The sequence below is a fragment of the Lepisosteus platostomus genome, chromosome 3 (genome assembly GCF_059453375.1).
Source record: "Lepisosteus platostomus isolate fLepPlt1 chromosome 3, fLepPlt1.hap1, whole genome shotgun sequence".
Lineage (NCBI taxonomy): Eukaryota > Metazoa > Chordata > Actinopteri > Semionotiformes > Lepisosteidae > Lepisosteus > Lepisosteus platostomus.
The window spans coordinates 17,505,303-17,528,885 of NC_142613.1; the positions used below are offsets into that span (position 1 = coordinate 17,505,303).

At 36.0% G+C, this 23,583-nt stretch overlaps 1 protein-coding gene across 1 annotated transcript in view; it reads left to right on the forward strand.

The window, feature by feature from the left end:
* Nucleotides 1-23,583, forward strand: part of ush2a (Usher syndrome 2A (autosomal recessive, mild)) — a 427,426-nt gene that overhangs the window by 286,358 nt on the left and 117,485 nt on the right. Inside the window, exons 46-50 of the mRNA XM_088624763.1 lie at nt 10,977-11,179; nt 11,836-11,948; nt 15,774-15,972; nt 19,024-19,192; nt 20,249-20,470. Of these exons, the coding sequence (XP_088480889.1) occupies nt 10,977-11,179; nt 11,836-11,948; nt 15,774-15,972; nt 19,024-19,192; nt 20,249-20,470 (906 nt within the window). The remainder of the gene's footprint in view (nt 1-10,976; nt 11,180-11,835; nt 11,949-15,773; nt 15,973-19,023; nt 19,193-20,248; nt 20,471-23,583) is intronic.

The window sequence follows — 23,583 nt, forward strand, 5'->3', positions numbered from 1 at the left end:
TTCGAATCCAGCTGGTGCTGGACTTTTATTTTAACAAACATTTCTTCGAAAAAATAGGTAAGCGATATTATGGACAATCAATTGACTTTTATATTTCAAAATATCGCAACATGATCGATATTTGCGATATTTTGAATATATCTTCCCTTCTGACAGCGGTTCCTGCTTCTATTGTGTGTGTGTGTGCAACAGTAAATTTTTATAGAGAAATGAAGGCTGGACAGTATGCGTTACAATATAAACATTTATATTGATTTAAATCGTGTTCTGATTTAAATCGCAAACGCGTGTTTAATTATGTGTTTTTTAATCATGATCAGGCTAATGCATTTCTACATTTTCTGTATGAACCAGCTTAGAGGTTCATACAGAAAGACAGCTTGTGTTTAAATTGAGTGTAAGGTAATTTATGCTTCTAAAGTCATGGTCAGTATTGTTGTACTGTGCTGTACTGTGTCACATTATTTTATAGCGTTTTTATTGCATTATTAAATCCGGTGGTGCTGTGTTAGTTTCCTGACTCACATTATTTAAACTGCGACACTGATCATTCATCTCTAAATAAACTTTATTTTATATAGCGTTTTAAGCAAATAGGTAATTAGATTGCTCATAAACCTAATCACTTTTTCTACATAAACACAGCGTGATTGCTCTCTGAAAATGCTTTTCCTTTATTTTTAAAGTAGGCTCAGATTTCAACTATAGATCGTATTATTATAAACTTTCTTGGAAAAATGTATTTTATGTAAACCATGTTTGCTATTAATTCATTTAGGGCTAAAATACGTTCATTGTCTTCTAATCGAGTCGAGTTGACATTGGAAGCCTGCCACACCCGGACCGTTAAACCAACGCATTAGCACGTCAAAGCCCATTGAGCCAGTATTGGCTTTAGTATCCCCCCCTTCTCCCCTCAATTCAATTCAATTCAAGGTGTTTTATTTGCATGACAGATGGGTACAAGCAGTGTTGGGTACTGTATGTATATTGTAACACTTACGGCAGACAGGCACTGTGTAGGAGCCGACGCACCAGAGCAGCGCCTGCAATTTTTATATTTATAACTTAGTTTTTAAAATTAGTCAAGCAATACGAACCATCTCCTTTTACTTAGTGCCTGAGCATACTGCAACACGTGTGAAGCCCATAAACGATATTAATTTTGGAACTTAAACATACAGTATATGGCTGGTCTCGGTACTTTAAAGAAAACATACACACCAGTATTCCATTTCTCCCTAAACATTTTAAGCATCGAAGTCTTTAACTAACGCGATACCGGAGTCAACAAGCATACTTTTAGAATTTGATTAAAAGGGAATATAATATGGAATCGCGTATCTCCAGAATTTAAAGACCAGACAATCGCAAACTCGTTTTCAATAAAATTATTTTATTAATTCAGCAGTTTGTGAGAGGGACATCCAGCAGGGAGAGACACACACACCGGTTTTCATTGACAACATTGTTTTTTTTTCAATTCCTCTTGTCTAACAGGAATGTTTTGTTTGTGGACAGACTGTTAGACATGAGGAAAAGACCGCCTCCTCCTACGAAGCATTTCGTTGATCCGATCACGAATTCTTTTCCAGTCGTACGCAGCAAGGGTTGAGAATCTCCGATTCACCATCGTACTAATGGTTTCCCGGAGATTGGGTTAAAAAAAAACAAAAAACATACTAACAACTGTGCCATCCTACTCCTTAGTTAATACATTTTATTATTCATGAACAGTTAACATTGTTAGCAAAATATTTTGAATTATATTTAACCCTATTTTTTCTTTAGTTTTGTATTTAACTTATTATATGATAGTCAGACTTAATGTATATTTGAACAATGAAAATATATTTTTACAAGATTTTACATTAAGCACTTAAAATTAATATGGTTAATAATAGTAAACTGTAACATGCTGTAACAAGATCGGTTACAAGAAGAAAATGCTTTCAGAGAAAATGTTTCAACCAAACCTGTTCCCACACACCCCGCCCCCACTACCATTAGAATATACACAAACATTTTAGCGTTTCATTCTGAGCAGAAGACCCTCACACCTGAAGAGTGCTGGCTGTGACGAATTAAACCGGTTTTACAGGTTTCAATCACAGACCATGTGACATGGGACTCAGTAAACTACAGTAACACCGTATTTGATAACGCTTTAAAAACGCTATAAAATAATGTGACTTGGCACAGAACAAGTTTACAACACAGTACAAAGATAAATGCTGACCATGACTTTAGAAGCATAAATTGCCTTACACTCAATTTAAACACAAGCTGTCTTTAGCCCTCTAAGCTGGCTAGGCTCAGAACACATAGCTTCATTAGCGAATACATATGCAGGACAACTAGAGAAGACGTTTTACAGAGGATGGATTTTTAGGAACATCCCATCAGACATCCCATCATATTCACAACGTGAAATCTAGAAAATAATATTACGTAACCAAAATCCGCAATATGGAAACAGAACCTGTGTAATTGTTGATAGATGATGTACTCGTAACATTTTTTCAAGACGAACTACAACATTTAAAAAATGACTTGTATGTACTTGATATCTCTAATCAATCCACGGGTCCCAGCACAAAACGAAAGTAAAACGCATACCGTTTCGCACTTCTTATTGCTCAAAAGTAATTTGACCGTATGAAATGCATAATATAAACCTAGAAACATGAGCAGTACTTAAGCACTGTAGTATCGGTGTTAAGACATACCTCTCAAATACTGTAAATCAAGTTAAAAATATCTCAAGACCGATTCTGGTCGTAATGAAACCATGCAAGGGAGTTTTTATGTCCGTTGCAGTTCTTTTGCAACATGAATATAATTATATCGTTATTAATTTCTTGAGATACGCGATTCCATATTATATTCCCTTTTAATCAAATTCTAAAAGTATGCTTGTTGACTCCGGTATCACGTTAGTTAAAGACTTCAAAGCTTACAATGTTTAGGGAGAAATGGAATACCGGTGTGTATTTTTTTCTTTAAAGTACCGAGACCAGCCATATACTGTATGTTTATGTTAAGATTTCCCTTCAGTGGTAAAATTAGATATGAATATTCAATACTTAAACGGGCACAGTTAAGACATTAAATATACATATACATATTGTATACAGTACAGTTTGCATACGGTAATATGTTTATGTTACGCGATTAAAAAATAAATAAATAAAACTGGAAGGTCCAGCACCACCATTATGTTTATATGGTTGTTTTTGTTGGTTGGTTGTTATTATGGTTATTAATAATACGATCTATAGTTGAAATCTGAGCCTAAATAAAAAGAAAAAGCAAGTGATTAGGTTTATGAGCAATCTAATTACTTATTCGTTTAAAACTCTATATAAAATAAAGTTTATTATTAATTTGCTGGACAGAGCGGTGAACATTATTATGCATAAGACAAAGATAACGATCCTGATCAGTTTAGAAATCTGTGTACGCTGTAAGGTTTTTACTTCTTAAACTTTTAAAATACACGTTTTGAATAGAAAGAAATCCTCTTCCTGGTAGTGTGTATAGCACGCCAGCACGTCTTTTTTCTTCAATCAGAGGGGTGTCAGATAGTGTCAGCCAATCACCATTCTGCGTTGGGTAGCAACGGGTGACTGTTCTCAGGCGGAAGATGTAAACAGCTTAATGTTCGTGTTAAATAATTTTTTTTTAATTCAATTAAACGGGCACAGTTAAGACATCAAATATACATATACATAGTGTATACAGTACAGTTTGCATACGCTAATATGTTTATGTTACGCGATTAAAAAATAAATAAATAAAAATGAAAAGTCCAACACCAGCTGGATTCGAACACACAACCTGCCAGCTGGTAGTCACGCACCTAGACCAGTAGGCTACAAGACAGCTCGCATGATCAGGTAGGCGAAACAGCCTTACACAGTCCTGCCGCAGTACACGGATATAATCATACCGTTATTAAATTCTTTAGATACGCGATTCCATATTATATTCCCTTTTAATCAAATTCTAAAAGTATGCTTGTTGACTCCGGTATCACGTTAGTTAAAGACTTCGAAGCTTACAATGTTTAGGGAGAAATGGAATACTGGTGTGTATTTTTTTCTTTAAAGTACCAAGACCAGCCATATACTGTATGTTTACGTTCCAAAATTAATATCGTTTATGGCCTTCACACGCGTTACAGTATGCTCCTATTCTTTTTATGCTCAGCTACTAAGATTTCCCTTCAGTGGTAAAATTCAATATCTACAACGGGCACAGTAAAGGCGTTTACAGTAAGTCTTTCTACGACAGACCAACGGACCACGAGTGCCCCTGTCGGTCAACCAATCACGCACCGCGGTATCGCGTGTCATCTTACCTGCGGTATCTGTACTGCGGTGTCTGTACCGCGCACTTTGAATGGCTGCATCTGTATCTATACAAGGCAGAAACTGCACTGGTCAAAGTCACTAACGATCACTTCAAATAGCTTCTGATTCTGGTGCTGCTTTTTACACTGTTAACCAATATGTCTTTTTTACCGTCGTGAGACTGTGTTTGGAGTTTCTGCTACTGCTCTTATATGGTTCAAGTCTTACCTCACTGATCGCTGTCACTTTGTCTCTCTTGGTGGATTTACGTCTGAAATTGGACTTGTTAAGTCTGATGTTCTCAGGGCTCAATACTGGGCCTCCTACTTTTCAGTATTTCAATGTTTCCACTTGGTCAGCTTTTAAGATCACATGACCTCAACTTTCACTTCTATTCTGACGATACTCATATCTACATCCATACCAAATCTGACACTGATGTGACTGTCTCAATTCTCTGTAATTGCATCTCCAACATAAAAACATGGAAGACTCAAAATTTCCTTCATCTAAACTGTAACAAGACTGAAGTCATGCTTATTGGCAGCCCCCATTAACTTTGTAAAGCCAATGCTGTAACCCTATCTGTGGATGGTACTGTACTTGGGCTTCAGTCTAAATGGAAACATTGGTGATATATTATTCAGACATGACATTTGACTCACATGTGCAACACATTGTCAAAATATCATTCTTTAACCTCAGAAATATCACCAGACTACATCCTAAGTTGACACTAACAGTCGCTACCAGTTTCTGAGAAGCTGATCAAGGCATTTGTCTTCTTCTGAAATGACTACTGTAATGTTCTGCTCTCTGGGGTTTCTTAAGCCACATTGAACAAACTCCAGTATGGCCAAAATTCCACAATTTAAATTCTGACCAGGTCTAATGCAAGTGATCACATTACTCCTATCCTAGAGTCCTTGCACTGTCTTCCTGTCGGGTTTCATGTCGACTTCAAAATCCCCATGGTCACCTATAAGGATCTGCATGGATTGGCACCTCAGTAACTGTCTGAGCCACTATCGTCCTACTCCCCACCCTATGACCTTTGCACTTCTAATTCTGGTCTTTTATCTGTCCTCCAAGCTCGTCTACACTCTATGGGTGACAGGGCCTTCTCCTCTTATGCCCCAAGGCTCTGGAACACTATTCCTAATGATATCAGAGAGTCACCTTCCCTAAACTCAAAATCTTCTTCTTTAGAAGAGGCTTTACTTACTTAGCTGGTTCTGTTTTTTTTAGCTCCTACTGTATTCAGTACTCCCATCTAATGTCTCCTCTCATTATGTATTTTCATTGTGCATATCTTGTGTATTTTTTATTGTTGATGTCATTCTGTAAAGCATTTTGAGAAGCCACCTGTAAAGGTGCTATATAAAATACAGTTTATTAGTAGTAGTATAGCATGTTTGAAATATATTTTTCATAATTTAAATGTAAAGTTAAATAGTTTCCTGATCACTAGTTGCTGAAATTTGGATTACCTTAGGTACAGTACATTTTACATTACACTTCCATTTTTATATTTTCATCTACTATAATTTCTCTTTAGTTGTAAAATTCCTTATTAAATATTCATATTAAGTGGATTTAAACATACACAGTAGAAAACAAATTAAATGAAGCAATCATTTTACTAATATCAAAAGCACCACATGTGCCACCTATCGATCATCTTTGGCCAGTAAATGCTAAGCGCCATGTTACATGTACCACATTTGGAAGAAATAATGTGCATCATGAGTGGCTGCATCTGTACCCTACAGAATCTCATCGGTGATTCTGAGCTGTTTAATACCCATGAAAGGAAATGTTCATTTAGGCACCTCTGTCGGGCCATCATGACAACGTAATCTGAGAACAATATATAGCAAATAGTGTAGAATTTACTATAAACAAAGAGAAATTCTGATTAATTACATGGTAGTAATAAGAGCTTATTTACAAAACTGGTCAGTTTTGTCACCATACCTCATAAGAAACTATTACAGCCCTAGAAGGAGGACAAAGAAGAGCAACAAGGAAAAATCCTGGTCTCTGGGGATTGTCATAAACAGATGGGTTAAAGGAATTAAATCTCTTCAGTCTAGAACAAAGGGGGTTGAGAGGATCCATTTGTGTAAAACCTAAAAGGGTATAGATAGTGTCAACCCAGGGGATGATTGCAGAATCAGCAGTGAAGCAAGGACATTAGGTAATAAATGGAAACCACTGTGAATGGCAATTAATCCAGGATGGAGAACAGGAAAATGTTGTGGGTGTCTGGCACTAGTAGCCCATTAAGGTGGGCTCATTCAGGAAATGGCTGTAAAGTATGAAATTTTGAATTGACTTAATTCTAATTACCGGTCAAATCAAATTGTCTAAATGATCTACTTTCATTTGCAACCTTTCTTATGTAGTGAAAGAAATAAGCATTCAGAGGCATGTGGGTGTTGCTGAGGTTACATAAAGAATCTGATCAGCTGGAGACTGGTTCTTCCGGGTTTGTTTTGTACAGTTCAGGTATTCAATTGTTTGGTTGAATACATTGACAAAAAAGTTGAATAAAATAGTAGGGAGTGCAATTCCTGTAGAAAGGAATTGACAAAGTGTTTAACACTGTAATGGAATTTGATGGCAGAACAGGAGTTGTGGCAGAATGTACAAGCACAATATCTGCAAAGATTAGGAATTAAAAAAAAAATATTTAAAATGAGTGGATTTTTTTTTCTTTTATATTAGCTTTGATAAGTTCTGACTGCTAAAACTTAGTCCCTGTGGTACTACATATTTAAAAATAATACATACAAAATAATAATAGATATACTGATAACTAATTACGAAAATAGGAATATGTAATAATATTGTTTGAATTTCAAAAACACAGGAGAATATGCAAAATTTACAGACCAGGTCAAAACATAGTTACTATTCAGAGAACTGTGGTTAACTTAAATATTTACAAATTTCATGTCTAGAACTTTTTCAATTGCCTTGCTTGGTACCATACATAATTTTTTGTTCCGGAGTTTTCAGCTTTTCACTGGAGTTTCTATTTGTAGTAAAATTCATGGTTTCTTCAAAATTCATTAATACATTTCTGTACATGAATGATATGCATCAAACTGTTTTTTCCTCGAAGTTTATGGGAAGGATGTGTGTACATTTTAACAGAGTTTTGGGTTTCCTCAAGAAAGTGAATGGCTTAATTGACATTTGCATCAAGAAACAGCTGGCAACTCAGAAATGTACTTAAACTTCACTGTTTAATCTTATACACATAATAAAAATTGCATTAAAAACATTAGAAAATCATTACCTCCTAAATAAAGGTTACGGGTCATTTAACAAAGTGCTTTCAGGGGTAATTTCATTATCTTTCAGCCTAAAGGGCAGTATGGTTTAACAACTGCAGTTGAACTTAAAGATCATCTTCGGGTACTTTACAATATATATGTTAACAGTGCTAATTGAAAAAGCAAACCATGAGCGCAATATTCAGTGTTAAGTCTTGCATTGAAAACAGTATTACAAAAAGAATGTATGTAGAGTACATTTAAATTAAATGATTCACAATTTCTGATGTACAAAACTAATGAGGATTCTGCACCACCTTGGTTGGAAAAAAAAAACAGATTTATTATTGTTATACGGAATAATATAGGGATTGAATTATGCTGAAGATTGCTTTTACTGTAGCTGACATCAGTAAAAGTGCAAGGTGCTGTAGTGTTTTGAATTTACTGAAACAATTAGAACTTGGGACAGTAAATTCAGGGAGTTCCTTATGGCTGCTAGAAATCAATGAGACCAATGGTAACATATGCACACAGGTTCCAACAATACAATATTAATTCAAAAATAGAACATTCAAAATAAACAAATACAAGAATACATTTATATGTAAAGCAAATTGATGATCAGTCTCCCAGGGATTACAAAGACACTAAAAACGGGGTTAGAATACATTGGATTTAACACTTAGGTTAGTGTAGTCAGCTAAATAATTACTCTCACACAAACACAAATAATTTTCTGAACTAGTCTTTGTCAGACAAATACTTGTTTGGAATAATGCTTAATTATTGAGGGTTGGAATATGAACATTGAATGTATACTGATCAGAATTAGAAACTGCAAGGCGCAGTCCAGATGATGAGATTTTAAAAGTCCAGCAAGGAGAGGAATAGCTGGATATAGCCGCAGCTATCCAATCCTTGTCAACTTCTCCAATGGAAAGTGCACAAAGTCTTAGGACTTAAGTCCAACTTTGAATGAGATCTAGATGGGCAGAAACGTAGAAAGTCTCCTTACCCTGCATTTGTAGCTGCTGCTCTGAATTTTCTTTAATATTCAGTGGTATTGGCTAAAACAGCTATGTTGTTTCCCTGATTAGGTGAAACTACAATTGGGAGCTCATCACAAAAAATATTCTTTTGCAGAGGAATTCTTGGACAAAATTCTGTATGGTCTCTAAACCCAGTAGCTACTTTCAGCTTAGTTGTTTCAATTTTGATGCACACAGTGGAGGTCACAGTCTTGACCACCAAAAACCACAAAGAGAATTTTATGTTGCTTTGTGATTGGTGATTGGTGATTAGTGATGGTGTCAGGTATAGTGGTCTATGGTGGGCATTTTATCTGCCCAAGCCAAAAGAAAGATTATCATTATAATACTATTTCTGAACATTTAGTTCTAAGAATAAATAATAGCCTTGCTGCAATAGTGTTATAGTGTTATATTTACCTGTTATATTTACCTATACTACTTTTAATGTATTACTACTAGAAGAACAAAGAGGTAGTCTACAGAAGCTTCATTTGTTATTATCTCAGTGTGGTTTTACACAAGGTACTCTAACGGTTTTCCTTGAAGAACTTTCTTATAAGTAAAGGCTTTAATAAAGCTTTGTTTCCAATTATTTATATGTGTGAAAAGTATCACATTAAACAATTAGTGCTTGGTTAGCCTGAAGGAAAGAGGCATTATTCAGATAAATGTAGTCATTGCTCAACATTTTAAAAATGTCTACGGTACAGAGTACAGTATTGCAAATGTGAATCTTATGAAGCATCTTATGAAGATGTCAAAATCCAAAAAAGTGTGATATAATGTATGAAAGAATGGTAGTTTCCCACAAGGATTTATAAATGTGAGCTTTCATGACAACTATATTCATCAAAGTCTATATTATGAATTTTCAATAAAAAGCTTTTTGTTCTTGTTTGCTTCTTCTGAGTGAGCATAAGAACGCAGTTTACCCTGTGGGACCTGTTTACCTAATGCAACCCAGAGCACAAATAAATATTCATTAGAGCATTTTCAGCTGGTAATGTTCTCTATCCATGACAAAGTTTTGTTTTGTGTAAAATTTGTGTGTATATGGTCTTTTAGCAAAATTGCTGCACAACATTCTGCTGTTCAGCACTGTAGAGCCAATGCAGGGTGCTTTTCTGTGAAGAGTTGTATTTTAATGTACTGTGTAAGGCAAAACACACAAAAAACACCAGCACCTTATTTAAAATGTTAAAATATGTGTTCATAGCTGTAGTGCAATTTAAGTGCTAACTTCCTAGAGGATTAAGTTAGAATCGATTGAAAATATAGTCTTAAAGACTACAGAAAAAGCTCACTTCTGCAAAAGGCGTTTTTTTTCCCTGTTGACGGGAAAGTAGCCATGACCAGTCTGAGGCGTCAAACTTAAGATGAGATGGTGAGTCGAGCTTCGGTAAGTGAAGAGAGTTTGTACATTAAAAATCCCTTGGCTCTCTTTCTGAGAAGACGGGGGCTGTTAACCCTGATGCCCTGGCTCAATTACAGTGCAGCCTGGTGAGAGCCCCCAGTGCTCTGTCAAAAATAATTCAATTTGCCCAAACCCTCCCTACTGGGAATGCAGCAGCTGAGAAAATAATGGGTTACAATGTGGAGTACATTAAGAGTTGTTCTGCAGCTTTCTCAAATGAAAATAGAGAAAGAAACTATTTTGCTTAAAGGATTGCTGTGCACTATATTGTAACGTGTTAAGAACTAGCACTAACCAATCCACTACCTTATTGACAGTATTCAGATAGTATAATGATAACTACAGTGCTGAGGTGGGTGACGAACATTGGCGTTATGCTGGGGAGTGTGGGTGGGGGTCCCACATTAGCAATCTGTGATTCCAAGTGAGATATCCCTTCAACTGCTCCTTTACTTTAAAAATATATTTTCTTTTCTCTTTTTTCACAAAGGTACAGAGAAAAATAATTCTGATTCTTCCTTGAAGTAGAGATGTTAAAAAATAAATATCCAAATATTTTAAATACCTTTATAAAGATATTTTAAATATGCATTGGGATATTTTAAAGATCTTTTCACCTCAGAATACTGTATGAACTACCTTTTATTTGATTTTGAATGAAAGGTCATCCTCTACTATAGTATATCAGTCATAAGCCTGTATTCATCATGGGCAGGAGGTGCACAGTTTTCTGAGACTGAGGCATGTTGTCTAACTATTGTGAGATTAAGTAAATTAAAAGCATTGGGAAAATCTTTAACTTCATTTTAAGATGGACTACTTGTAGTTAGGATAGTACACTCTGTAAAGAAACCTGGAGTTTACTATTTGTTTCCACTCTCATTTCCAGAACCAGAGGGGGTTTTCCCTCCTGAGGTGGTTACCATCAACAGCACAGCTGTTCGGATAATCTGGACTGCTCCCTTGAAGTCGAATGGTGTGGTGACAGAGTATAATGTGTACATCGACAACAAGCAGTACAAGACTGGCATGGACTTACCTGGAACATTTGTACTTAGGGACCTCTTGCCTTTCACCGTATATACCATACAGGTTTGACTGTGTATATACAATTTAGACATAAAAGAAAAACATACAATAAAAGACAGAAAGGACAAATAAATGTTGTTAAAGTTACCATATTAATCTGTGTTATTCATTTTCACAGTATGCTTTCTCTTTTTGTCTTACAATGAATACACAAAAACACAAAAGAAATCTGCATGCAGGTGTAATGAACATTCTAAAGTTTCTAAAAAAAACTTTCTAAAACATACTTTAAATTACAAAATTGCTCATTAAAAATAGGACGTTTTCAGTACAAAATGTGACACTATAAACTTAAAAAATACATACTGTATTTATCATAGCACATAAAAGTATGACATTTCTGAACATTTCCAGTCTCAGGTCTCAACATTTGCCTCTCGACAAACTGCTGTAGGACATTCTGCAATTGTCTCTTGCTAATCTGTAAGATTTTAATTTTTTCACACCTTTTTCACCCATGGGAGATTTTAATCTTAAAACATTGTCTCAGAAATGTAGTAAGAAAATTATTTATCAACTATTATGTGTTTTTGTTTATTGTTGTTGTTGCTGTTATCAAAGAAACAGATGTACTACACACTGAAGAATGAACATATAAAAATTAAGTAGACTCAGTATGACACTGTGTAATATACTCTCTGTCCTTGCTCTTCAATCAGGTGGAGGTGTGTACTGTCTATGCCTGTGTGAAAAGCAATGGAACACAGATAACCACAGTGGAAGATGAACCTGATGAAATGGCAGTACCGTACATACAGACCATTAGTTCAAGGTAAGAAAATTTACAAGGTTCTTAATGGTAACACTAAAGTGCAACTACAAGGATCACTGTTTCATAGTGAGCTTTTGAAGTCTTTTGGTGACAGCACTCCGCCAATTACTTTGAGATTTGAACCGGCAGTCTCTGGATCATAGTATGTGCTAGCCAATGTGTAGAGTTAACTATCTCAGCTGCAAAATACTGTAAGTGCTCTATACCTTTGGTTCTAATAACTGATCCAAGGGGCATTTTTTTAATGGAACAGACACTCAACATCTATTGATTACGTCAACTGATTTTTATTTGTCATTACAACATTGGAACAGTTATCTCTTAACTGTCATGAGTTAACAGACTTTAAACAAATAAACACATTTTGTTTATGCTAGTAGATCGCATGATGGTTAATGCCAGCTTTCATGGAAAGAAATGGAAATTGAAGTGACCGTACCCATTATACACATGGATACAAATAAAAATGATGAATGTAGTGAGAATTATTATTTTTTTAAATATAATTTTTCGTAGAATCTAATTATGTAGTCCAAAAAGGCAAGTGTACTGTATCTGTGTGCTTTGAGAACTTGGGATGATTAAAATTGCTTTTCCCAAGACATTTAAACTTATCTTTCTAGAAAAGGAATCAAAATTATATTAAAAAAATGGAACTTCCACCCAGTTTGAGCCTGGAAGAATTTTAAGACTCTTTAAGCTACTGTATGACTTCACTACTGCTAGGGGAGAATAAGAAGGGCCTGCAGATACACTCCTCCAACATTCAACATTTAAGTGTCAATCATCTTTTTACATTCTTCAAGCTCCTAAGTGCTTTGTAGGAGGATTAGTGCTCAGTGAAGGAGGGACGGTCTTTCTATGATGTCACTACAAACTAGGAGACACCAATCAACTGACTGTCACGATTATAGTCCCCCCTCCTTAAGGGTGCTCCAGCCCTTTCACGTGAGACTTTATTCTGTGCACCTGTTTCCTATTCCCAGCCCACCTTAAAAGCCAGGCGCTGACGCTCATCCGGGCTCTGCATCTGATTTCCGTATCGTGCGAGTCCGGGACCTGGAAGCGCCTGGTCCCGTTAAGGTTTTAATCTTGGTTCCCGTTCCTGTTCCCTGTCCGCCGGTTCCAACCCGGCCTTCATGTTTTAATTCCGTGTTTTGATGGATCTCCTGGTTTTGGACTTACCTTTGTGTTTTGGATACTCTCTAAGGACTACTCTTTTGGATTGTTCGCCTCGGCCACACCTCCCCTGTGCACCATCGCACCTTGGACATGCCCCCCTGTCTTCAGCCCTGTATTCCTGCATTACGTTTCCCTAGTGTTTCCCCACTTCTTCGGATTGTCTCGTCCGCATAGGGTCCGGAAATAACTGTTCGTTACACTGACATTAGTCACTAAATGCCCAAAAGCCAGGAAGTTCTTGGCCCACACAAGTTTACTTATGGTAAACTTACTTTGACCCTGTTCTGTTTCTTAATTATATTAGGAAAACCTATTACAATATAAAGTCAGCTAATATACTTTCATGTATTGTTTGAGCTCTGGTTATGGTTTAGAAAATGTTTATTTCAATCAAGGATCCTTATACTGTACATTTCATTCTGCCAACATCCTGGTAGAGTTTCATAGTTGACAATTCTTTCATTCTGTCTTCCTAGTACAGCAGTAAAAATGTTGGAAAGATCCCTGCCACATCTTCCATCAGCTGGCACAAGCCTCTTTTTTAGTAATCTTTTTATACACACTCATACAGTATGTACACGTACAAATTTTATGCATTGTGTAGTTTTCCTGCAGGAAAGTAGTCTATTTAGTCTGTGCCACAATTTCTTCTACTGATGCTGACAGAGCCTTGTGTGAAGTTGTGAATGGAAAAAATCTCCAAAGTGAGGACAATGCCTTTGTGCTCTAATTTGACATAATCCATATAGTCAGAGAAGAGCTCTGCTTTTGCATTGTCTTTTCCCAGCATGTCATATTATCATCTGCTGTACTTATATCCCAATAGAATACTAACTACTGATCGATTGCCCTGACATGTCTGGCCGTGGCCTACATGTGCCCTGAACAGTTCATTTATTTGCCACGGTAGATTTGCTAGAGTGGAATTTAATCAATAGCTAATTCATTAATTCTGGTCCTCTGCTATGTGGGACTGAGTACAAAAAAATCACTGCATGGCTTAAGCTTTGATTGAAATATGACAAGTGCCGCAGCTGATGGCTTTACTTGGTCCTATGTAGAATATGAATTTCTGCAATTTTTATTGGTGAGGGATTAGTTTCAGACAGAAATGACACCTTTTGTGAAATAATACTAATGCATTTGTTATAGGAACACACTTTATGAGTAATCATGAGTGATATTTTGTGTATTAAAGGCATGTGGTAATCTTCAAATGATTCACTCTTCTTATTTAAAGGGAAACCTTGTCACTCTTCGTGAATTCATAATCAGACAAAGAAAAATTTGCATTTAACTCATCGTGGGGCCTTTTAAAATCAAAGTAATTGAGAATGGAACAGATTCTTAAAATATTAGAACCAACATAAATTAATTAAGGAACCTTAAACATCTACCCAGGAGATTTACAGACATAACATAAATTGTTTATTGAGTCTCAAAAGAAAGTTATCTCTTATAGATGCAATAAATTCACATTGTTTTCAGAAACAAAACTGAATATTTTGTAGAAGGCATATTGACATCTTATTGAAAATGTACAGTACATAATTTTTCATCATATGGGGGTCCAAAATTAAATTCACAGGCTAGTCATGTGTCTCTAAGCTGTACATTTGTAATGCATTCTTAGCACTATCTGTCCCATCTCTCTTGTACAAGGCAAGTTCCTCGGCAGTTATGTTGCTATTCAGTGGTCTCTAAGCCCTTGATGCTACACTTGGTCCCAGTTCAACCCAAATGTTCAATGGGGCTCTGGCAAGTAAGTCATCCCTGGCATAACTTATACACTCTCTTGTCACAAAAAGCTGTGACATGAGCATATTGAGGACAATTTACTGAATGTCGTTCTGCTGGAGTACTCAGCATGTAAAAACAATGTAATTAGAAGACATAAATAATGAGTAAAATTCAAACAAGCTCCTTAAATCATGACCAAAAGCATCTTACTATATTAATGGAGAACATAGAGGTCTTGGCTCTTGTAATGGAAAAGCTGTGTATAATGCTGAAGGGTATTACCTGCCTTTCTGTAATATTCCTAAATTTTAATGGAGCTACGCGTGAGTTGGGTATTGTAAAACAGCCAGTATTAATGATTTACAGTATCTTTGAGGGCTCTCTGCAAGATATATGCTTCAAAACTATGAATTATACTACAAAAGTATAGAAGTGTAATTTTTTTTACAATGCACATTCATGCTGCTTTTCAGTTTTTGAATTAAACAGAAATAATGCTCTATGTTGGTTATAACTCTTAGGGGCAATTAATTAATCTGCAGTAAATGTCATTACTGACTGTTATAGTCATTTTATCACATTTTATTTCTTTAGGACAGTCTCCCAACGAAATGTTTCATTACAGAAAAATGGTGTTGCTTTTGTGTGCTATTGCTGCCATCTTTGCTTCACTCCTTTGAGCCTTAAGTTGTGCCCATATGCCAGTTTACAAGATATGTAACTATAAACAAAAGCATTGTTGTTGCACTGCAAAGCAGAGACATACAGTATATCTAAAAGAAGTTAATGTGATGGTATGAACCTGGGCATGATTTTCGCCATGTAAAATGCTTGGTGGGAGATACTGAAAGCACATTGCTTGCTTTGTGTTTGTTCAGAATCCTCCTGTGTGTCTGCTTCTAGATCTCTCCAGGTGGACTGGACATCACCAGGACGACCCAACGGCATCATCCTGGGTTATGAAGTGAGGAGGAGGAAAGTGCAATCCTGTGAACAGTCACTGATGGTGCAAGCAGCACAAAATGGAAGGCAGTGCTTATATATAGAATGCCTAATAAATGAAAACATATGTGGGAGCTTGTGCTATCAGCCAGAGAATCAGGTACAGAAAAGACATGTTGAAATGTTGATAATAAATAAATGAATGGCAGAATCAAGCACATTTTTTGTGTTTTTAAGGCTCATTGTGTTTGTGAAGCAATTAATTTACTATTGATTGTACTTTCAGTGCAGATAGTTTCTTCTTTATTGGTAGTTGTGTATTTACAGTCTGAAAGTAGGAAAGAAACAAATTTAAATCCTAAATACAGTTAATTATTGAATACTTTCAATATAATTTAATAAACTGAAAAATGTAAAGGGTTTAAAGGGGTGTTGAAAATTGATATGAGTGTTGTGTGAGACCTGGCCTGGTGGCATCAAATAGATACATAAATGGCTGGAAAGCAGACCTGGAAGACTAAGGGCTGACTGGCAGTGAGAGAACCAGTATATATTATTGAGGGAGAGTTAAAGCAGAAGTGCAAAAGGCTCCTAGAAAGATGAGTCCAAAAAGACCAGGGAGCAGGAGGCTCCGTATGTGAAAGCTGGGAACAAGAGGCTCCATGTAGGTGGCTCGTAAAGTGAGTAAATGTCCTTAAAGTGCAAGAAAGACTCAAGATGAATACCAGACTTGTCTATTGCCCTGTTGGCCTACTGGTAAGGTAAAGGAGGTGGTAGAGAGGGTCTGGCCAAATGGGAGCAACCATTTGAGGGTCTTCCACTGCTTTTCCCGAAAGGGACAAGCATAAAAGACAGAGAACCAGAGGTAAGGTTCATTGAGCCCAGGCATCAGCAAGTGAAGGGCTCAGTGATGTGAGTGAACCAGTTCATGATCTCAGAGGTCATCAAAAGAACAGAGGTACATATTGAATGAGCAGGAGTCTCTGAGCCTGAGTGTCTGTGAGCCGAGGGCTCCGAGAACTTAACATGAATGGTATATGGTTATGCACCAGTGAGGGGACCATATAACAACACCACTCATGGAGTAGAGTGGGTGTATGTTTGGAGAAATAGAGAGAAAAAAGTTCCCCAACAGGCTGTCAGTGGTGTGTCAGGCAATGTGGACATGCTGGTTTCATGCCCTAAAGTGATGGCCATTCCCCATGGCATCACATAAGCTAAAATAAAACAGAAAAACAAAATACTTCCAATATGATTCTGCTGCAAACATTAATTCATAGATGAAGCTAAGGTATCTGCTTTAAGGATGATACTGTAATAATACCATACATAACACATACAGTATACAGTAATCTGCTTTGCCAAGTGCAGTTCATTCTGACAACCTCACTGACACAGGTAACGGAAGCTTAGTATACAGTAAATCCTCACACTTGTGCTTTACAAATTTTCCAGCAGATGGCAAAACATGAGCTAGTTTCCTTAAATTATAGTGCCTATTTTTATCAGGACATTATGTTCTCACTGACATAATAAAATGTGGTTCTGTCCTTTCATGCTAATAAAAGACATGCTAATAAGTTAGAGTTTTTAATTAAGGTTGGGAAGGATGACAGAAACCATGTTCTCCTTCAGCTCTGTTATTCTAACCCAAAATCCTTCATGACATCCCTTCCCAAAAACCTATAGACGCCACAATTAGCCTCTCTCACTTCCTTGCATTCCACTTCCTCTTCACATTTTCAGGTTCTCCTTAGTTAACTATCACACTCTTTGTTATTTAGTTTCTGTATACCTCAACATCAGAAACATTTGTTTCAAACAATCAGCATCATCATTTATGATTAACAAAAACGTCTAAAACTGTCTGGATTGGAGCTGTGCAGAGCCAGGGCTAGCTTATTACTATATCTGTATTTGTCTCTGAATTCCCGTTACTTAAAACATTGAGCAAAAGGACTTTATCTCTAAAGTTCCATGAAAGAGGCTTTGTATTCAATACTTCAATGTTCTTTGATCACAGCCAAATTTCTGAAAGGCACACATCTAACAAAGTGATTTGTGGCATCAGATCAGATTTATGAAAGAAACAGTCAAAAAATATACCTCACCAGTGCATAAGAGAAGCATGCAAATTTTGACTGGTGTTATTTATGCATGTAATGCAGTCCACAGTTATACTCGGTAAACAGATTAACTTGTCTACCACAATTGCTGCAACCCTAATGTTATTGAATGTAAGCCAACTTGGCAGTTGTGAACAGACCACAATGTCCCCTGTATCCAGTTCTGACAATAATACATGAGGGAGACAAAGGCAAAGCACATGACTTTATAGAAGGACATGTTTTTCATTGTAATATAAAACCATAAAAAATGGATATGTTTAAGGAGGTACAGTAGACACAGAAGCAGCACTTATGGGAAAGCACATTTGTTTCTTACCTTGTTGATTTGTTGAATTAACATTCTGTAAATTTCCATTATGTCATCAACATATCATAAGGAATATGCACATTTTGTTTTCAATTTCGGTGGGAGGGCTTAAATAATTTAATAATGTGTTCAATGTGGTTTATATATATTTTTTCTTTGTCCAGTTTTACACTGCTGGTTTAATCTGACTACTATGGTCTAGACGGTCCATACTCTTATAATGGTTACTATTGCTGTTGTATTGGTCCCTAAAAACAATCAATATTGATGTTGCAAAATCATCTGAGAGCCCCAATAAATATTTTCATGCTTTCTTATTTTGCCATTAGGAGTATAAATGATCTTTTTGAACAGTGTGGTAACCTGAAAGTGTTTGATTGAATCCTGGCAACAGAAGGTTCCTGATGCAGACCTTTCAGATGCATCAGAATAACTTTGTACACTAGATCTCCAAAACTCCAATGAACTCTAGGTCTCAGGATCTCTACCAAAAAAAGATGGCCAGAACTAGGAAGTTAGTGGTTTTGCACAGAGTAAATGGTTACCATTATCTATCTTTTTTTCAGTTTATTTTGCCTTATTTGAACAGCAGTGCTGAATGCATTGGCCTCTTGGGCAAAAAGAAAGAAAGGAGGATGACTGTTTCAGAGGATGCTTGTGGGTTGTGCTGTTCTCCCCAGCATTAATCCAAATGGAGGTTTTGTAAAAAAAGACATGCCAACTTCACATTTTTTACTGTAACTCAATTTACACAAAACTGTCCATCTTTCTTCAGGTCTGCTGCAGTGGAGTTGTATACAACAGTAAAGCTGGCTATCAGTGTTGCAAAGACAAATACATCCCAGCTGCAAACAGTTCCTCAACAGTGTGCTGTGGTGGTCATCTGTTTACGCCCCAACCTCACTATCAGTGCTGTGGAGGATATTATGTTAAGGTTTTACCAGGTAAAGTGAGTCTAAACTGAATCTGGAATAGTTACAACAAGAGTCAGGCATTTTCCTTGACCATGTAACCTCTGGGGATCCTCACCTGTTGTTATTTTCTTCAAGTCATTAGTAATTGTTAAGCGATCAGCAAAGGAACTGAGATTAATTATATGGGTAGAAACTAAATACGATGAGTTTGCAATAAATTGCAATGCAACAAATTGTCACGGTTAAAAAAGTATAAATTACTTCATAAAATTAGGTCATAGTGAATTAGCAGATGGTTTGTCTGCGCTCAGTGAATTATCCTTCTGTAGCACAGGGCAATGTGAAATGTTTAAACACATTTGAAGTGGATTTTAAAAATGTGCCTAGATTATGCTAGTTAAAGTAAATGAAGAAGGCGTACAATGACATTCTTCAAAGATGCTGACAAATTCAATTAACATGTCTATAATGCCCAAATAGTGGCCCTTGAAGTAACATAAGTTACTGTTTTTGTGCATTTTGTGCATGTTTTTGTGCATTTTGCACTGCTGATACAGTATTTTATAGTTCATTGCTTCCTTTGACTCACTCACTTACAGTGAGTAACCTTGGATAAAAGTATTGCCTAAATTAATGAAATGGTCTTATTATCAGTAGCATGTGTCATTAAGGATGATTAAATATGCTGTTATGTTAAAATATAAAGTTTCTTAAAATCTAATGTGCAGTGTTTAAATTACAGATTTGTAGAAAAAAATAATTTTAGAATCCCACTTAAAAAACAGTGGTTTTAAAAATTTAGTACACAATTTAAACATCATGTTGATTGATACTGAAATACTATATCTTTTGGCACTTAATTCAGACATTAATAAGGTATTTCAGAGCTTATTCTCTTACATGTTTTATTTTAGTGTATGTAAATGCTATATATTTGTAGAGAGGCATTCAAGTAAATTGATGCAAATGGTTTTAAAGTTGGTAATTCTGCCAAAAAGACCCTAAAAGCTAAATCAAAATCAAAATCATGTTATATTTCAATTCGAATGAGTATATAGTATATACAGTCATGTCATTTTCTTCCAGGGGAGGTGTGTTGTCCTGATGAAGACCAAGTCCGTGTTTCCATTGGGATGGGGAACTTTTGCTGTGGTGGGAAACCCTATGACTCAACAGGCAGCCAGATCTGCTGTGCAGAAACCCTCCATGATGGCTTTCACAAGCAGTGCTGTGGGGAACAGATTGTAAGCAGGGACCTTCTCTGCTGTGGGAATGAAAAGAAAGGAACCGTGCACAAAACTTCCCAAGGTATTGCTCACACTCTGGACAGCATTTTTTTTAATCCCATACCTGCACTGCCACGTGCTTTGAAACATTTGCAACAATTAGAAAAGTTTGATTTAGAGCATTTAGGATATAAAAATGCCACAATAGTTAAAAGTGCTTGAAATTTGTGTCAATGTGAAAACTGCTTTATTTGAGGGGCTGAAATGTAGAGGTTAGTTTATTGCACACAGCACAAGAACTGGTCCTCCAGATTTGCATCATTGCCTGCTCCTTTATTTGTATACAAGGGTTGACAAAGGCCTTGCACCAACTGCTCTGACCTGAATAGAATTCTCAGCTTGAAGACTGTCATAAGGTGCTTAGAACGTATTATTTGGCAACATCACCAGAGCAATGCAGTCCAATTGCTGGTGATTTAGTAATATTAACCACCCCTAACTTTTTATTTTCCTGACAGAAAAGAGAAGGTAAAAATAGAACAGAGATCCTGTGCTCTCCTGGAAGAATTGTGTAAATTAAGTCTGAAGCTCATTCAGCCATGCTGCATAGTTCATCAATGAGCAAGTGCACTTTTTGGCTAAATTGTCTTACATTTTTGCACAGAGAGATTTTCTGCTTTCCTTGACACATTCTGTTCATTTACAGTACGCACCATGTAGTTTTCCACAGAAAATAAAATATATCCCATTCAATCATCATTTTCTATGTCTGAGAAAAGCCAGATGTTGCAACAGAGGCATATTCTCCTGTCTGAACCATCTTATCTCAATTATAACTTTAACAATTCACAAACTGGACAGTGATTGGGAGCTGATGAACATAAGAAATTTTGATCACCTTGTCAATTAAGTCTCACAATGAGTTAGAACTACTCATTTGCAATTAAAAGTAAGTAATGGGTGATATGACGGTAATTTCCTGGACAAGTGCTTTCTCGCCAAAGCTGAAAATGGTGATGGTTAATGCAGCATCTGTTGTAGAAGAGGCATGTTTTTGAAAATAAAGATCAAACATTTCCACAACTTGAAGGAAGGCATCAATAAATGTCCTTACCTCTTACAGTATGTGGTCTTTCAATGAGTACAGCATCCAGTTTCATTTCCCCATCTTTTGTTATATGCCTTGTCCAAATGCACAGTTGTGGTATATCAGTGATATTTACGGTATACACTATATTCATTCAAAGCAATACTTGAAAGAAAAACACTTGCTTTCTTTCAACTGACTCTTGAAAACAGGGATGTTCTGCCAATACAAATGTTTCCATCAGTGGAGACCTTTTTTTACCTCTTGCAAGAATTTAACTCATTTTATATTTTACAAGGGCTGTTAAATCGAATTTTGATAAAATTACTTTCACTTCATAACTATTTATGGCTAACTGGAAATTCATTGAAATATCCAAGTGAACATATTTGAAATATCTTCTTACATTATAAGTCTTTCAAATCACAAAATATCTTGATACACTATAGAGTGTATTGTATGATTGTTACCCATGAAAGAAAAAAAAACCTAAGCAAAAAAAAGGTTCAGGTGAAGAAGTCGAATGCATGTTCAGTTTAGTTTCATGAGTGTAAAATTAGTTGCTTTTCTCTGAATTATGCCATTGGTAGGGCATTTTAAAACTTCAGCATAACACTTAAATTGTTTATGGTTGTTTGTTTTAAATTGTTTATGGTTGTTTGTTTGTTTGTTTGTTTGTTTGTTTGTTTTAAACTATTTTGCTTCCATGTTAACCAAAGATCACAAGTTGGCCTAGATTAAGTGAACATGAGGCTGTCATTCTAAGGCATTGTGAAGACTGATTTGAACATGCTTCATTGTTTTGCTGAGCACAATGGTACTGCATTACTTCTACAGTTCTTCTATTATTAAATCAGTTAAATTGATAAAACTGCTCAGAGTTGTTATACAACAAGTGGGTATCCTTTGTTGTGCTGTTTATAAATTAAAATTAAATGTGCTCTCAGAAATGCTGTATCCAGTATAAGAAGGAAAACTAAATGTGAAGCCTGAATGTTATGGAATAGTGTTTCCAAGTGACTGTAACATAAAGGCCTGTGAAATAACATGCATGTAAACAGTCAGTTCAGTTGCCCTCTCTGGGTTTCCTTTCAGCCTTACTTCAGTTTACCTTTCCATGAACACAAAAGAAAAAAAGAACAATCTGGCATTTTGATGGTAGAAGAAATCTTACTCATACTTGCAGTTACTACCAATTAACCTTGAGAAAACAAACATTAAAATGTTTAACTCAAAGTAACATGTGAAGGTTAAATGTTTTGATATGAAAGAGCTCTCCATCAAACTAAATGGCATTCCCTGTGGCTTCACAGCTAAAACTGGGAATTGTGCACTAATGGGACCTGAACTAGCCATGCCCTGTCTCTTCTCAGAGATCTCACACTGTGCTGGTTTGGAGAGAACCACAGCTAAGGACTCTGGGGGATTTTTGTTCTGTATACTGTATGTAACCAATTAAAATAAGAGAAAGTTAACCTGTTTAGGATTATTTAGCCTTACAAAACATTTAAATTCACAAAACAATTCATATTACTGAAGTTTTCATTCAAACAATGTCTTCAGTAATGATAATTGTTTCAACTAGCAAAGTAATTTTCACCTGTGCTATTATCCTTGCATTTCCATCCCTCTCGTACTCTTCCTTGGAGATTCTCCAACTGTTTGCTAATGGTAATTCCTTCATGTTACCTTGGCACCTACAATATAACATATCTGTACTCAGAATTGTTGCTTTTTTGTGTGTTTGATATTCTGGGGACATGTTACAATACCTTCAGCATCATTCTCTGTAAAGAGTAAAAATACACAAATTCTCACTAAATATGACTGCACTTTTGTGATTGTGCTGCTTTCTTTAGAACTGTTTTAAATACATGGGCAAATAAAAAACAAATCAGAATTTGGCATTTTATTATCTGAAATATTTGGAGAGTTCATATCATGTTTTAAGATAAAGCTGTATCCACGTATCCAAGTTCTTTGAAGCCTTTTAGATTTTAAATTCTTTCCTGGAATGTCTTTTGTAGGGTGCATTTAATTTTAATTTTTGGATGGGAAACCCTATCCTTCATAACAGACTGCATCCTGTAGCGAGCATATGTCATGAT